The sequence below is a fragment of the Lynx rufus genome, unplaced genomic scaffold (assembly GCF_022079265.1).
Source record: "Lynx rufus isolate CCGP_SWC_20201006 ecotype Redwood Valley unplaced genomic scaffold, mLynRuf1.p SCAF_16, whole genome shotgun sequence".
Classification (NCBI taxonomy): domain Eukaryota; kingdom Metazoa; phylum Chordata; class Mammalia; order Carnivora; family Felidae; genus Lynx; species Lynx rufus.
The window spans coordinates 52,938,097-52,953,650 of NW_025814830.1; the positions used below are offsets into that span (position 1 = coordinate 52,938,097).

General features: G+C 45.3%; 1 protein-coding gene across 1 annotated transcript in view; it reads left to right on the plus strand.

The window, feature by feature from the left end:
* CDH13 (cadherin 13) overlaps window positions 1-15,554 on the plus strand; it is a 1,019,316-nt gene that overhangs the window by 873,810 nt on the left and 129,952 nt on the right. Inside the window, exon 9 of the mRNA XM_047077419.1 lies at window positions 9,768-9,908. Within this exon, the coding sequence (XP_046933375.1) occupies window positions 9,768-9,908 (141 nt within the window). The remainder of the gene's footprint in view (window positions 1-9,767; window positions 9,909-15,554) is intronic.

A 15,554-nucleotide genomic window follows, 5' to 3' on the forward strand; every position in this document is an offset into this window, starting at 1 on the left:
ATCTGATGTGACGTCAGGCTGCTGTTGGCCTTCTGACACCATGTCAGAAGGAGAAGCATTCGATTCCAGACCAAGGTTGACCACGGGTAACAGAAACTACAAAAATCAAAACCAAGGGTAAGGGGGATCACTTTCCATCTATGCGATCAACCACATCATGTCGGTAGCTCGAAATCAGCCACAGGAGGAGTATTTAAGCCACCAAAGTTGAACAACATTACAAATCAGGAGACCCTGTTGCTAAGCATTACAGACATACCACTCTGTGTAATTCATTATTTTGGTAAAACATATCCATAACTGACTAATTATTGTGTAACTCTGATGTGCCAGGCACTGAATTAGGACCTGGGAGATAAAGCTCTCAACAAGACAGGGTCCCTGACCTCCTGGAGCTCAAACGGGCAGAATTAAGACAGCCAATAAACAATCAATCAATAAACAAGAATATGACAGACTGTGATTAAGTGCTGGGGGGAAACTGGATTCGTTATTTATTGTTGCATAACAAATTACCCCAAAACGTAATGACTTCCAATCACAGATATTTATTATCTCATGATGTCTGTGCTCGGGAGTCTGGACATGTCTCAGCTGTGTCCTCTACCTGGGGGGTTCTCACAAAGCTGCAATCCGCACGTTTGCCCCGAGTCTGCAGCACCATAAGAAGGTGTGACTGGGAAGGATCCATTTCCAGGCTTGTGCAGTGGTTCTCAGCAGCATCCAATACTTTTTGACTATTCCCGGAGGCCGCACTCCGTTTCTTGCCATCCCTTTAAAACACTCTCCAGAAGATTCTGCTGCGTGGTAACGGCAGCCATCTGGTGAGCACTTTATGCCAGCCTCTGTGCTTGGCACTGTATGTTAACACTCTGGAAGTGGTATCATTCTCCCCATTTTACAGGTGAGGAAATTGAGCAAAAGCAAGTTGAGACACTCGACCGGATTGCTCAGCTGCTAACTGGTGCGGTCAATTCCTAAGTGCTTGGCAGTCAGGTCCCTGCCTTCTTGGCGTTTCAGTGCAGTGAAGGGTGAGCAGTGGCCAGTGAGCAGGAATGAGAGTGGAGAGTGGTGGAAACTCCCAAGATGGCGGCCCGACCGCGAGGGGCACTGTGGCGCTGCATCCACTCGCCAGCTCGTGGCTTTTGTCCAAAGCTTTCCCTGGACCATGACCGTGAGTGAGCTGAGAGCGAGCTCTTGGCACAGTTGGGCCATGCACGAAAGTGCTCTGTATCTTTTGTCAAAGATTCTGGGTTTCCCAGATCTGTGGATTGGATTCCACCTCCTTCAGAAGAAGTTCAGAATGCACTACCACAAGAAAGTCATGTTATGGATGGAGTCGAGCTCCACATTCAAGCTCAAAGACCAAAAGTTTTGCAAGGGCATCAAGCATCCGACGAAGGGAAAGATTTTTGAGACTCGTACTACCTACCCATTACATAAAGTCAATAAAAGTGAAAGAAAAAGAAAGAGAGGTAGAAATGTCAACATTGAGAGAAAGCGGGATGCCATGGGAAGAAATCCAGTTGGGACAAAGGGTAAAGAGAAATGTGGGGATGTGTTCAAGACAACGCAGGAGAATGACAGGGTGCCTTGTGGGTTAATGGTAAAACCTTTCTCCATGTATCTTTTATCTGTTGATTTCCCCCACAGCTACCATTATGCTTGTTATTAGCGATAAATGTTCCGTTAAATGCATAGTCGTATGAATGTCGCCATAAAACATCAAAGGTCTGGTGATTGATTATGTGCCATATTTAATGACATGGCTTGATTCTTGTTTTTTCCGAAATGAAATGTTTGGTTTTTAAAACAGTGTGATGTGTGAACCTGGCCTGTGTCTGTGGAGATACGCCCAAGGTTTTTTTCTTGTAGACATAACATCTTCCTTTTGTTCTTGGGAATATCTATTCACTGGTAGCTAGCTGACATCCGGGGGAAGATAACAAGTGCAGGACTGCAGAATGCAAACCAAGAGAGCAGACTGACTCTCTTAGATATGTCGTACAGATCAAATAGCTGAAAATAAAATCAGAGAAGCCAATTTAATGTTCCCGGTTTTGACACAGTACATTTCTTGGTCAAAATAAAATCCTATCTCCTTGAGCTAGAGCTCCCCAAAGTATAAGCCATTGCCCGAGAATAAATGACTCTGGTTTGGAAATGCCACCGATATGCTCAGACCTTTGAGATATAATTTAGTTCAGGGCAACAGAAATATATCATCATTAACAATAATGAAAGTAAATCGCCCACCTTGTTTGCTGCGTACTAGCTAGGTGGTGGGGTCAAAAGCATGGTCCTTGCCCTTGAAAACTTTGTCATCCACTTAGCGAGATAGTAAATGGCCATTCAGAATAAAACCAAACAGGAAACATAGCCTTCATATTAGTCAGGGTAGGCTAAGCTCCTCGGTGAACTTCCCTTAAAGCTAAAGAATGCTTGGGGAGCCTGGGTGGCTGAGTCCGTTGAGCATCAGACTTTGGCTCACGTCATGATCTCCCAGTTCGTGAGCTTGAGCCCCACTTCGGGCTCTGCTTGGTATTCTCTCCCTCCCTCCATCTCTGCCCCTCCCCCACTTGCATATGTGCGCACTGTCTCTTAAAAAATAAATAAATAGAAACTAGAAAAGCTAAAGAGTGCTTTGTTTTTGGAGATCCAGGCCTCTTCCTTTCTGGGAAACGGAAAACGTGGAGGATTACGTGGGAGGTTTGGGGGCCGCACCAGGGTCACTTCTGCCCGTGTTCCATTGGCCACCTGGAATCAAAAGAACTAGGATTTGGTGAACCGGCAGCATTGGCTTACCACAAGTCCCTTTGGGTGCAGGCCACCGAAACCGATGCTGGCTGGCTATGGGGTCGAAAAGACTTCTCCTGAGCAAACCCTGGAGCGTGTTCCAGAATCGAGGGAGAAGTCAGAGCCAGAAGGCTGTACGATCCCAGATCTCAGCAATGCAGCTCCTGTCCTTCCGGGTAGAGCAGCACCTTCAGCCTAACTCAGGCTGAAAGGCTCTTTCTTTCTTTCTTCTTAAATTTATTTGTTTATTTTGAGAGAGAGAGAGAAAGCCTGAACAGAGGAGAGGTGGGGAGGGGGGGAGAATCCCAAGCAGGTTCCATGCTGTCAGCGCAGAGCCTGATGAGGGGCTCAGACTCACGGACCATGAGATCGTGACCTGAGCTGAAACCAAGAATTGGATGCTTGACTGACTGGGCTACCCAGGTGCCCCCTGAAAGGCTCTTTCTACTGGAGTTGACCACACTGGTGTCCCCAGTGAGCCCTAAAAGAGCCGGGAGACATAAACACAAGCATCAGGTGAGATCCTTGTCCTGAGAGACAGCAGCTTGGTCTTGAGAGGACAGTGAGGCTTCCCTCCCCCGTGTTCAGTTCACCCACCAAGAGAAGGAACAGCTGGACCGCTGAAGGTCCCCCAGAGGCAGGGTGCCTTCCTCATGGGCAGAGAGGAGTACCATGGTGCAAGGGTCCTCCCAAGACATTCAAGAAGGCAAAATCCTTCTCCTGAGCCTGGGAGTAACGTGGAGAGAGGAAAGTGAAGGAGGCAAACATTGACAGGCGGCCACGGGGACCTCTTTCTCTGCATCAGCCGTCCTTCCTGGCGAATGCGGCAGCTGTGGGCTGCTTAGGAGTCTGTTCCAACACAGGAGCAAGGGCAAGTGATGGCCGAGAAGTACAGAAATGAGCGCACGTACGTGTATTTCACTTAAGAGTTACCACAGGAGCTAGGGATTTATGGAAGGCTTCCTGGAGAAGGCTCAGCTGGCGTGGGAGGGACGTCAGAGCTGAGTGGATACTATTTGTGTAAGAGCCAAGGGATTCAGGTGCCACTGTCTTCTCAGTCTTTCCGCTTTCAAAGGAGGTTGCTTCGTTATTGTTAATGTTGTCATTTGCAAAAACAATAATGTTTATCACAGAAGAAAAAACACATCCCCAAATACTGATAGCCCAGTAGACTTGTTATCTTAAGAGTTGCTTTTAAAGAAGAAAACGGGGGGGGGGCGGCGCTTGGGGGACTCAGTTGGTTAAGCGTCTGACTTCTGATCAGGACACGATCTCATGGTTTGTGAGTTCAAGCCCTGCATCGGGCTCTGCGCTGACAGTGTGGAGCCTGCTTGGGATTTCCTCTCCCACTCTCTCTTCCCTTCCCCCCCCCCACTTGTGCTCACTCTCTCTCTCTCTCAAAAGAAATAAATAAACTTAAAAAAAATTTTTTTAAAGAAAACTTGGAAACAACTGGATGGGTGACCATCCCGTAAGGAAGGGTTGCGTGAATGATAGTAGCTGTCTACAAGAATAGATCAATAATCACTAAGGGTGGGAGTGACAGGGCATGACAGCTTGCACAGCTGTGTCATTGGTATCATTTATTTAAATATGTGTGCATATAGGGGTGCCTGGGTGGCTCTGTCGGTTGAGCAACCGACTTCAGCTCAGGTCATGATCTCGCATTTCGTGGGTTCGAGCCCCACGTCAGGCTCTGTGCTGACGGCTCAAAACCTGAGCCTGCTTCAGATTCTGTGTCTCCCTCTCTCTCTCTGCCCCTCCCCTGCTCACACTCTGCCTCTCTCTCTCAAAAATAAATGTTAAAAAATTTTTAAAAAATACGTGTGAATATAAAGTGCGTGTGTGCCCACACGCATGCATGTGTGAGATGTGGGGGGAAAGGAAGGAGACCACAGACCAGTAATGACAGTCACCTCTCGGTGGCGGGGTTGGGGAGGGGTGGAGGAGAGCCCTCACTTTCCACTCCAGGAACGACTGTATTGTTTCCAGTTTCCTTACAGTAACTGGATATTCCTCCAAAAATAAAAACACGTTTTAAAAGTAGCCTTGAGTTTGCCAGAAAATTGAGACTTTGGGAACATCACATCCCAAGCCTTGCAATTTATCTCCTTAATTGTCTAATTGATTTCCTACTGGGTTGGTCAATCTATTTCTCATTGCAGTCATAAACTTTTATTTACTTCAGGAGACAGGAATTGGCTGGTTCACTTTTTTTCCACCATTTATAAAATTTGTTAGATTACAAGAGAGTTAAAGCCAGTGTGTCCATCCCTTTGAACTGTCATGAGAATTTGTACATGTCTGTGCTCAGCCTTGACTCCATTTTCTCGCAGTTCTACAGAATATGCCTGCCCTTGACCCTGAACTTCTCTAGAACTATACCTGCCCTTGACCCTGAACTTCTCTAGAACTATGCCTGCCCTTGACCTTGAACTTCTCTAGAAGTATACCTGCCCTTGACCCTGAACTTCTCTCAGCTCCTTGAAGAAAGGGACTCTATTTTCCCATCCCTGTATCCCCAGCACAATATTTAAAATTTTTTTAATGTTTATTTATTTTTGAGACAGAGACAGAGCATGAACGGGGGAGGGGCAGAGAGAGAGAGGGAGTCACAGAATCCGAAGCAGGCTCCAGGCTCCGAGCCCACGCAGGGCTCGAACTCACAAACCATGAGATCATGACCTGAGCCGAAGTCGGACGCTCAACCAACTGAGTCACCCAGCCACCCCTCCCCAGCACAACATTTAGACTAGATGTTTAATAACTTCCAGTTAAATGGACACAAAGACTAATGAAGGAAAAGATTAGAATAACTGTCTCTGGTCCAAAAAAAAAAGTTTCTGTGGAGGGAAAAATGTTAAAAGGAAAAACAACGTATTCAAGAAATGATTGCAGGGCTGTTATGAACAGTCTATTGTGATCCCCTAGCATGATACAATAGCTCTCACACTTTCTTGCAAATAACCAGATAATTGATCACAGTGTTAGTTGCAGTATTAGTCAAAACTCCCTTGTTGCTACTCATGGAACATTTAATTTAGATGTCTTAGGGAAAGGAGAAATTTATTAGCTCATAGAACTCACAAAATATGAGGGGAAAATTCTGGCTTCAAGGATGATTATTAAATGACTCGAGCAAGGCTGAAGAAACTCCATCTCTGTGGTATCTCAGCTCCGTGGTATCTTCTCCCTCGGGCTGACTTTCTCTGTGTGGTTGCAACAGATTTATGTCCCACCCCCTCCCAGTAAACAGAAAGAGAACTTCTTTTACCTCAGAGCGCTAAAGGAAGTAGGTGCTACAATTGCGTTTCAATCCTAGTGGCCTAACTTGGGTTATGCGCGCATCGCAAGATCATGGGAGCGGGAGGCCCCCCGATTGTCCAGGCCCGAGCCACGCGACCATCCCTCGATCACGGCTAGAGTCAGCCCTACCTGAACTCCACCTGTGCGGAGAGTGAGGAAGGGGGCACGCCCCCAAGAGGAATCACAGCATAGGTCCGAGGGTAAGAGGAAGTGGACACTGGGAAGCCAAAGCAGCTCGCAGCCGCTACCATTGTTGTGCGTGTCCGTAGTAACCCACGCCGGATGTTGGAGCCGGCAACGCTGTGAGGAATTCACAGCCCTGTTACATAGTAGCCATCACAGAACCACGCTCGGCCCCCACTTTGCTTCAAGCAGCAAAATCAGCTGTTGTTCAGGGACGAACCATGCCCGGGATCACACATGTTTTGGTAGCACTGAGAGGAAAACTGATTAGATCTTCTAGGCAAGCAGCAGTGAATTACGAATACAGGTGCCCCGTGAACAACACCGGTCTGCACTGTGTGGATAATATGTGGATTTCTCTCATTCAGTACAATACAATTCTCTACATGCGTTTTCTCTTCCTTATGATTTTCTTTTGTCTAGCTGGCTTTCTTGTAAGAATACAGTGTATAATATGTATCTAACGTACAAAACCTGCGTTACCTTATTATGTTATCAGCAAGGCTTGCAGTCAACAGGAGGCTCTTAGCAGTTCACTTCTGGGGAGTCAAAAGTTATACGTAGATTTTCAGCAGCACCTGAGTGTCCAACTCTTGAGTTTGGCTCAGGTCATGATCTCACAGTTCGTGAGTTAAAGCCCAGCATTGGGCTCTGTGCACAGGTGTAAAGTGCAGAGCCTGCTTGGGATTCTTTCTCTCCCTCTCTCTGCCCCTCCCCTGTTCATGTTCTCTCTCTCTCTCTCTCTCTCTCTCTCTCTCTCAAAATAAATAAATAAAACTGAAAAAAATATTTTTTTTTATTTTTTAAATTTTTTTTTCAACGTTTATTTATTTTTGGGACAGAGAGAGACAGAGCATGAATGGGGGAGGGGCAGAGAGAGAGGGAGACACAGAATCAGAAACAGGCTCCAGGCTCTGAGCCATCAGCCCAGAGCCCGACGCGGGGCTCGAACTCACGGACCGCGAGATCGTGACCTGGCTGAAGTCGGACGCTTAACCGACTGCGCCACCCAGGCGCCCCTGAAAAAAATATTTTTAACAAACGTGTTCATTGCAGTGTAATTTGAAATTGTCAGAAATGTTTACAGACTAGAAATAACCTAAAGTCCTAATGATAGAAGATGATGAAGTAAATTATATATTATGCATATCACTATGTTTTATGCAGCCCTTAAAATGATGTCAAGGAATGATACTGGTAAGTGATATTATGTGGGGAAAAGGACTAAGTTTGCCACAATCTCGTCAATATTCAAAAATACTCAAATTTCTTATTTTTATGGCGCAGTGCTTCCAAAATCATGCAACATTTTATTAGAAAAGTAAAAATGTTATACAAGTAATTAGACCCGGCGAGTGGCTACTGTTTGCCCAGAGACGCTCAGGAAAGATTTTGAAAATGGCCCAATTGATTGGCTTCATATGGTCCAAGCTGCAGAACTTAGGGCAAATAGTAAGCCCAGTCCAACTTGTGGGTGATGATAAGGAGAAAGTCACTTACATGAAGCTGACGATTTTCCAGCTTCCAGCTGGAGCGGAGACGGAACTGATCTGGGCACAACCAGAATCCCCTCGATCTGGATTTGGTGTCAAAGTCTGTGTGCACTCAGCAGTTAGAGAACTGTGAGGACTTCCACTCTCCTGGAGCTCATTTCACAATATACACATGTATCAAATCATCATAAGTATACCTCCAACTTACACAATGTTATATGTCAACCGTATTTCAGTAAAGATGGGTGGGCGGAGGGGAACATTGTGAATAATCCTGTCCAAGGAGTGTATTAGCACCCCACTCGTTCTCCCAAATCTAAGAATTTTGAGCTTTCCAAACCATACAACAGAACTCCTACTCCTTAAGTTAGTAGCTCAGAGGCTCTTAGTTAAGAAACAACCAATTAAAGATGCCCTAGGGAGCCAGTGCCTTTTAAAAATACTGGGAAGTTTTGGGGACAGCTAGCATTGAGTTATTAAAATACACATTGTAAACTTCTGGCTTTAGAAGGGAATTCTAGATCCCTGCTGTGTTTTTGGTTTTTGCTTCCCACGGTGTTTCTTAATTCTTAGTTCGTATAAGCAATTGCCTTTGCAGCCATTGTACCGACAGGACTATTGACGCCTGGCAGGACCTTTTGTTTTTGTTATTGACGCTGATGTAACTTGAACTCTGTGAGTAATTAAGCAAACACTCCAAAATGGTTTAAGCAAATAAGGAAAATTAATGCCGTAATTAGCTAAAAAGTCCACAGGCAAGACTGGCTCCGGGCCTGCCACGATGAAGTGATCTAATACAATCACTGGGAAACATTTCTTTTCTTCCAGGGTTCAAGTCTGGTTCTATCAGTAGCTTGGCTTCTTTCTCAGATGGACTTCCCCACCCCACCCAGCTGTGATCCTGAGGTAGCTCGTCTAGCTCCCAGGCTAAAGGCTTCCAGACTCATTACCACAGAGACACAGAGCTTCTGTCTCCCAAATGTCAAACACAGGTCCTGAGCTCGGACGAGTCACCGTGTGCCCTTGGGGTGGCATACGCTTGGTTGCTAGTTCCAGTCCGGGCTCATCCCAAAAGTTGGCCAGGTGGACGGTGGGGAAAGGCAACCCAACCCCAACCACATGGGCAAAGAAGAAGTGATGGGTAGGTCCGCTGAGGAAATGTGGGGTGCTGCCTTACCAGAAAAATGGGGTGCTCTTGACCCAGGCAAGCAAATCCATCCCAGAGGCAATTTAAAGGCAGGGACTGGCGTTTCCCAACCACTGCCCCCCTCATCTTGGGGTCAGGGCCACTTGGTTAGCTGTTCTGTTTAAACATGGTAGCAGGAAAGCCGTCCAATATTCAAATGAAAGCTTATGTGCATTAAGGGAGGCTATGGTACAATATTGCTTGTGTTGCATTTATCAGATCATGGATTAAAATGCATTTTCCAAACTTAACCGAGCGTGAAAGACAAAAATGCCTACAAATGACACAAAAGAAAGGCGGTGCAAGTGACTCAACTCAGTTGGGATTTTTTTTCACCTGTAAAATGGGAACCTTAAATGCGCCTTAACACACTTGCTGGAAAGATTAAGTACAAAACCCAGTACCCAATGCCTGGCTATCAGGTCGTTCAGTCACTCTGAGTTCCGAGGGCCTCTGTCTTAGCCCGAGTCCCCTCATCAAACTTAGCCTCCTTTCCAGATCAGCTGGATGAGGCCACGATGAAATTAGATACACAGGTGTAAACATCAAACGTGCATTGCATACCCAAAGCCCAGAAGTGAAACAGTGTGGAATGTATCAAACGTCCCTTTAGATAAGGACAGAACATAGATTCCACCCCCACGACCATGTCCAGTCTGTGAATCGGGACTGTCTCGTATTAGAGAGGTTCCAAAGGTATGGTTATACGAATGGGTGAGATCTGTGGGTGTAAGGGGGAGGCCGAGGAAGGACACGGGGCAGCCCCAACCTCACGACATCTTGTCTGTGCTTTTCCTCTATAGACTCTGGAAAACCCCAAGTATGAATTGATCATCGAGGCTCAAGACATGGCCGGACTGGACGTCGGATTAACAGGCACGGCCACAGCCACCATCATGATCGATGACAAGAACGATCACCCCCCAAAGTTCACCAAGAAAGAGGTAAGCGTCTGCGGCCCCAGCACCCCTGCAGGTCGCGGCCATGGTCGCCGATCCGGGTTAATCCCATGCACCACCTGCAGCCCCCCGGGCTGGCTTCCAGTTGGCAAAATCGAAACGCTGCTTTGTGGGAGAGGGGGTGCCGTTTCGCCGGGACGTTTTCTCCTATTTGTATCTTCTGTGCGCGTGTGATGCTGAGAAGCGCTTTGTGAGAAGGGAGGCACTGAATCTTGTTAAAGTCTGCAAGAAAAGAGCTTCTAATGCCAAAGCGCCATCTTCGTGGTTTTATCGGTGTTATTTAGCGCTGAGTTAGGAGAGGCCCGTTGTGATTTTAGCATAACAATAAGTTTTTTTTTTTCAGCAAGTACAGATTGAGAGGCCAGACGGAACAGCAGCAATAAGGTAGAGCAGATTTTCTTGGCAATAACGAGGTGGCCCAGGAGCTTATAAATAACAGCCGAGTTAGCTTGTCCAGGAGAGTCACTATTTACTCTCACTCCTTGTGCTTTTATGATTATGGATCATGGCTGCCGGTCCCCCTTTATTCCAGCGAAGCAGTGTTTGGGGGCAGGCTGAGGACACAGAATCGCATTCGGTTGCCGAATTTGTATCCAAACTAGGAAGTTATTTGCACCATGGCTTTGACGGAAATGGGCAAATGTCACGGCTCCTTTGGGGGTCAGGGTCAGAGCCAAAGATTCGACCCCCCACTTGCTGACCCAGAGCATCGAATCGGTAAAGACAGCCCTTGCCATTGGCAATGGGGCCCTCCAACCTTCATCCATTGCCTCGTTGGACTGCGTGAGGTTGGTTTCATTAACCACTTTTTGCCAGTAAGAGAGCTTCCTTTCAGCTCATAGAGTCTAGATAACTGCTCCAAGGTCATGGGCAGAGGAAGTGACAGAAATGGGATGCAAAATAGCTCCCAGTGAGTCATACAACTGCTCCCTGATGTGTGGTTGATGTTTCCTCCCTCCCTGCCATTCAGAAAAAAGGCCCATGTCTGGATTTGCGGTTAACTCACCCCTCTGTCCAGAGTCCCAGGGCCACCCCAGATGGCTCAGAAGAGGGGGCGCTCCGGCTCCCCAGCCCCCTGTCCCCAGACACACATCACTGGTTCAGGGTGGAAATCTCCCCTTCTCCCAGTGGGGGGGTCTGGCCGCTCAGGAATCCAACCTCAACATGCCAGTGGCCAAAGCAGCTAATGTGGCTTCATTCTACCGCTTTCCATGACATGTGCCTATGACTGCTCAAACAGATTGCTCACTATTCCCGGGGTGCCCAAACTGGTATCCCCCCCAAAAAACTGGTTTCACAGGTTCCACCATTGTGGGGCAGGGGAAGACTTCGGGGTGAACTAGATGTGGGAAACACGGAGTTGAAGAGAAAGAAGGATTTCTTTTACTGCAGTACTTTGAGGTACCTTTAAAATGCTTTGTGTTTCTCTAAGAGGAGTAGAGTCTGTAGGGTTTTCCAGACCTTTCTGGCCCCAGGAATAACTGTTCCTGGGTGACCTCATTATGTCTCACTGAGCTGGTGTCCCATGGAATATTCACTGGGGATACTGGTTTATCTGCAGAATTTCTATTTCCAAAAAAGTCCTAAAGGCATGTTTTAATATTCAGTAGACACAGGAATGAAAATAACAATTGGATAATCCCAGTCTAAAGTAAGAAGGTCTATCAATGTTGCCAGGCATGTGAGACTAATTAGTTATCTCAGTGTAACCCTGAACGTAACACCCGTCACAAACTAAATGCCTTGAGTGAGAGATGTGCATTGTTGTCGATACCGCTGAATTCAAGGAAAACCTGAACGTCATTCTTAAGTCGAGTAAGAGACCCTGAGTAGCCTCATGGAAAATGGATTCACCTGTGGATGTCGGCAAAAGCACAGAACTTCTCTTTCAACGGACATTGGACAATAAGCTTGAGATGCCCACAGGGCGAAGGTGATGTCTCAACTCATACAAAAATAAAAGGGATGAAGTGAGAGGGACCGGTAGCCAGCGGGTACATGAAACTCTCCCTCTGGGACATCAGATGTCCCACAGGAGCCTTTGTCCAATGTTGGACAAATGAAATTCACAGTCAAATCTGCTAATGTGTTGCTGGAGACCGTATAACACAGAGGGGAAGAGGTGGTTCTGGAACCAGAACTGGATTCAAGTCCGGCCGTGGATACAAATCTGTCAACCACCTGTGTTCTCGTTTCTTCACCTGTTGCTGGGGCGGACGGCGGAGCCTATCTCAGTAGGTTCTTGTGACTGTTATGTGAGCCCGTGATGGAGAGCATTGAGATAGTGCGGGCCACCCACAGTTCTCTAGAGCGTCGGCGATGAGAAGAGTGGTAACAAGGCGGTGGTGGTGAGGACAGTGCTGGGATAAAAGCCGTGAGGAAGGAAATGGTGGTGGGCAAGAGGATGATATCGTGGCGACGATGTTTCTAAAATGTAAAAGGTTGGGGCGCCTGGGTGGCTCTGTCAATTAAGCAGCCACCTCTTGATTTCAGCTCGGGTCATGCCAGTCCATGAGTTCGAGCCCCCTGTCGGGCTCTGCACTGGCAGTAGTCCCAGGCCAATGTGGTGACACCGTGGCATCACCAGTTTCCGGATTCCTCTTATCTTTCTTCTCTACCTTCTCCAAGCCTGCCTCACAATACAATAGGGTCACTGCAGCACCAGCCATCATGTCCACATACCAGGAAGAAAGAAACGGGAAGTGAGAAGGGCTAAGAAGGACTTGCTACCTAAGTAAAAATCTCCCCCAGAAAGCAACTTGGGCTTGTATGTCCTTAGCCTTCCTTATCTGTAAAGGAGCCCAAGAAATAACTCCATCTGTAGGTGGCATGTTCCAGTCTTGGACAATATAGAGATTGTTACTGAGAGAGGAAATACTTTAAAGGTTTTTTTAGAAAGCCAATTCTAGGGCACCTGGGTGGCTCAGTCAGTTAAGCTTTGGACACTTGATTTCAGCTCAGGTCGTGATCTCAAGGTTCGTGAGTTCAAACCCCGAGGCAGACACCATGCTGACGGTGCGGATCCTATTTGGGATTCTCTCTCTCTCTCTCTCTCTCTCTCTCTCTCTCCCTCTCTCCCTCTCTCCCTCTCTCCCTCTCCCTTTCTCTCCGCCCCTCCCCTGCTTGTGCTGTCTCTCAAAATAAATAAATAAACTTTTAAAAATATTTTAAAAAGAATTATATGTTATCTTTATTGACGTTGACATGGCAGTCCAAATCACAAGACATTTAAGTCTTCACCCAGGTGCTCCCTGGGTGATTCCCTCCTCTTCGTTCATTGGTTTCTCAAACAATCAAGTAGCTACTTTATTTCTTGGGTTGGAAGTGTACTTTTTCCTCTTAATCAACTGTCTGATGCAGAATGATGTCAGGATCACATCTATTTATTTCATTCCTTTGCCACTCCTGCTTCACATTCCATTAAGTATTTTTAATACCTTTTTTGAGATAGAAGTCCATACTGTAAAGCTCACCCTCTTAAAATGTATAATCATTGGCTTTTAGGAGACTCACAAAGTTTTGCAGCCATCACCACTAATTCTAGAACATTCCATCACCCCAAAGAAACCCCATGCCCGTTAGCAGTCACTCCCCATCCCCATATCCCCACGACCGCTAACAACTACAAATCTTCCTTGTATTGCTATGGACTCACTCATACTGGAAATTTCGTATAAATGAAGCCATGCAGTATGTACCCTTTTGTGACTTGCTTCATTGACTCACCATGTTTTCAAGCTTCCTCTGTGTTGTAGCATGTATCAGGACTTCGTTCCTTTTTATGGCTGAATAATACTCCATTCTATGAATTTACAACATTTTGTTTATCCATTCATCCACTGATGGACATTTGGGCTGTTTCAATTTTTTTGGCTATTGTGAATAATGCTGCTATGCACATTCATGTACAATACACTAAATTTTTATCTGAATTTTCTCTCAATTCCCTAATAGTTAGAAAGAAAAAGAAGTTACCTATAATATTGTTCCAAATTGGGAGACTATAATTGCTTACCTGTTTTATTGAAACATTCCAAAATGTCTTTCTAAATTGCAATTAAGGGGTGCTTGGGTGGCTCAGTGGGTTAAGCATCTAACTCTTGGTTTCGGTGGAGGTCATGATCTTGCAGTTCGTGAGTTCAAGCCCCACATCGGGTTCCATGCTGACAGTGTGGAGCCTGCTTGGGATTCTCTCTCTGCCTCTCTCTCTCTCTCTCTCTCTCTGCCCTTCCCCAGCTCACTCTCTCTGTCTCTCTCTCAAAAATAAATAAAGTTTTTAAAAAAATAAATAGGGGCGCCTGGGTGGCTCAGTCGGTTAAGCATCTGACTTCGGCTCAGGTCATGATCTCACGGTTGGTGAATTCGAGCCCCACGTCAGGCTCTGTACTGACAGCTCAGAGCCTGGAGCCTGCTTCAGATTCTGTGTCTCCCTCTCTCTCTGCCCCTCCCCCACTCGTGCTCTGTCTCTCTCTGCCTCTCAAAAATAAAGAAATGTAATAAGAAAAAAAAATCAAAAATAAATAAATAAATTACTATTAATACAGCTTAATCAATTTTACGGACTTCTTTTTTAAAAAGCATGTAACTTTTGTACAAAGAAGTACACAAATACTGAGTGATTTCGTTCGTTACAAGTCAAACACGAAACCCGTATCAAGAAATAGAGCATGATTAGCAACTCAGAAACTTCCTAAAACCCTTCTCAGTCACCTGCCTAAACGTATATTGCTTAATCCCACATACTTGGAAGTTTCCTTGTTATTTCCTTTTATTGACATCTAGCTTAATTCCACTCTGGTGGGAAAACACACTGATATGATTATAGTCCTTTGCTATTTAGTGAGACTTGTTTTGCAACCCAGCATGTGATCAGATTTGATAAACGGCCCATGTGCACTTGAAAACAATGTGAAATCTACAGTTGTTTGAGTTATTAGTTGTTTACAGTTATTTTTGTTCAAATCTTCTATATATGTTGTCTGTTCATCTTTTTATTCTGTAAGTTCCTGAAAGAGTAGATACAATATCTGTTATTGTAGATATATCTATTTCTCCTGTTAGTTGCATCAAATTTTTCTTTGAGTATTTGAAGCTGTGTTATTAAGCACATACAAATTTAAAATTGTTATATCTTCCTGATGTTTTGGTCTTTTATTATTACAAAACTTACTCTCTACCTCTGGAAATGCTTTTTGCTTTAACATTTACCTCCTCTGGTAGTAAAATAACTACTGTAGCCTTCTTAAGGTTAGTGTCATCATGCTATGTTTTTTTCCATCCTTTCTTCTCTCAAATTTTCTCTAATCTCATGTTAAAGTGTGTTTCTTATAAGCGATGTATATTTGGGTTTTGATTTTTTTTTCACTTCTGGTAATCCCAGTCTTTTTACCTGGATAAGTTTTTCCATTTACATGCAATGCAAAGACCATATATTTGAGCTTAAATCTACCAATTCTAATACTTATTTTCTGTCTGAGTACCTTCCTATAGTTATTTTTCTCTCATTTCTCACCTCTTTATTAATTAATCCATTATTTTTGTCATTTAATATTCTATAAATTATTTATTACACTTAATTTTCATATTCTTGTACTAGTTTCTGAGAAGTTGAAATATACACCCTCGACTTAC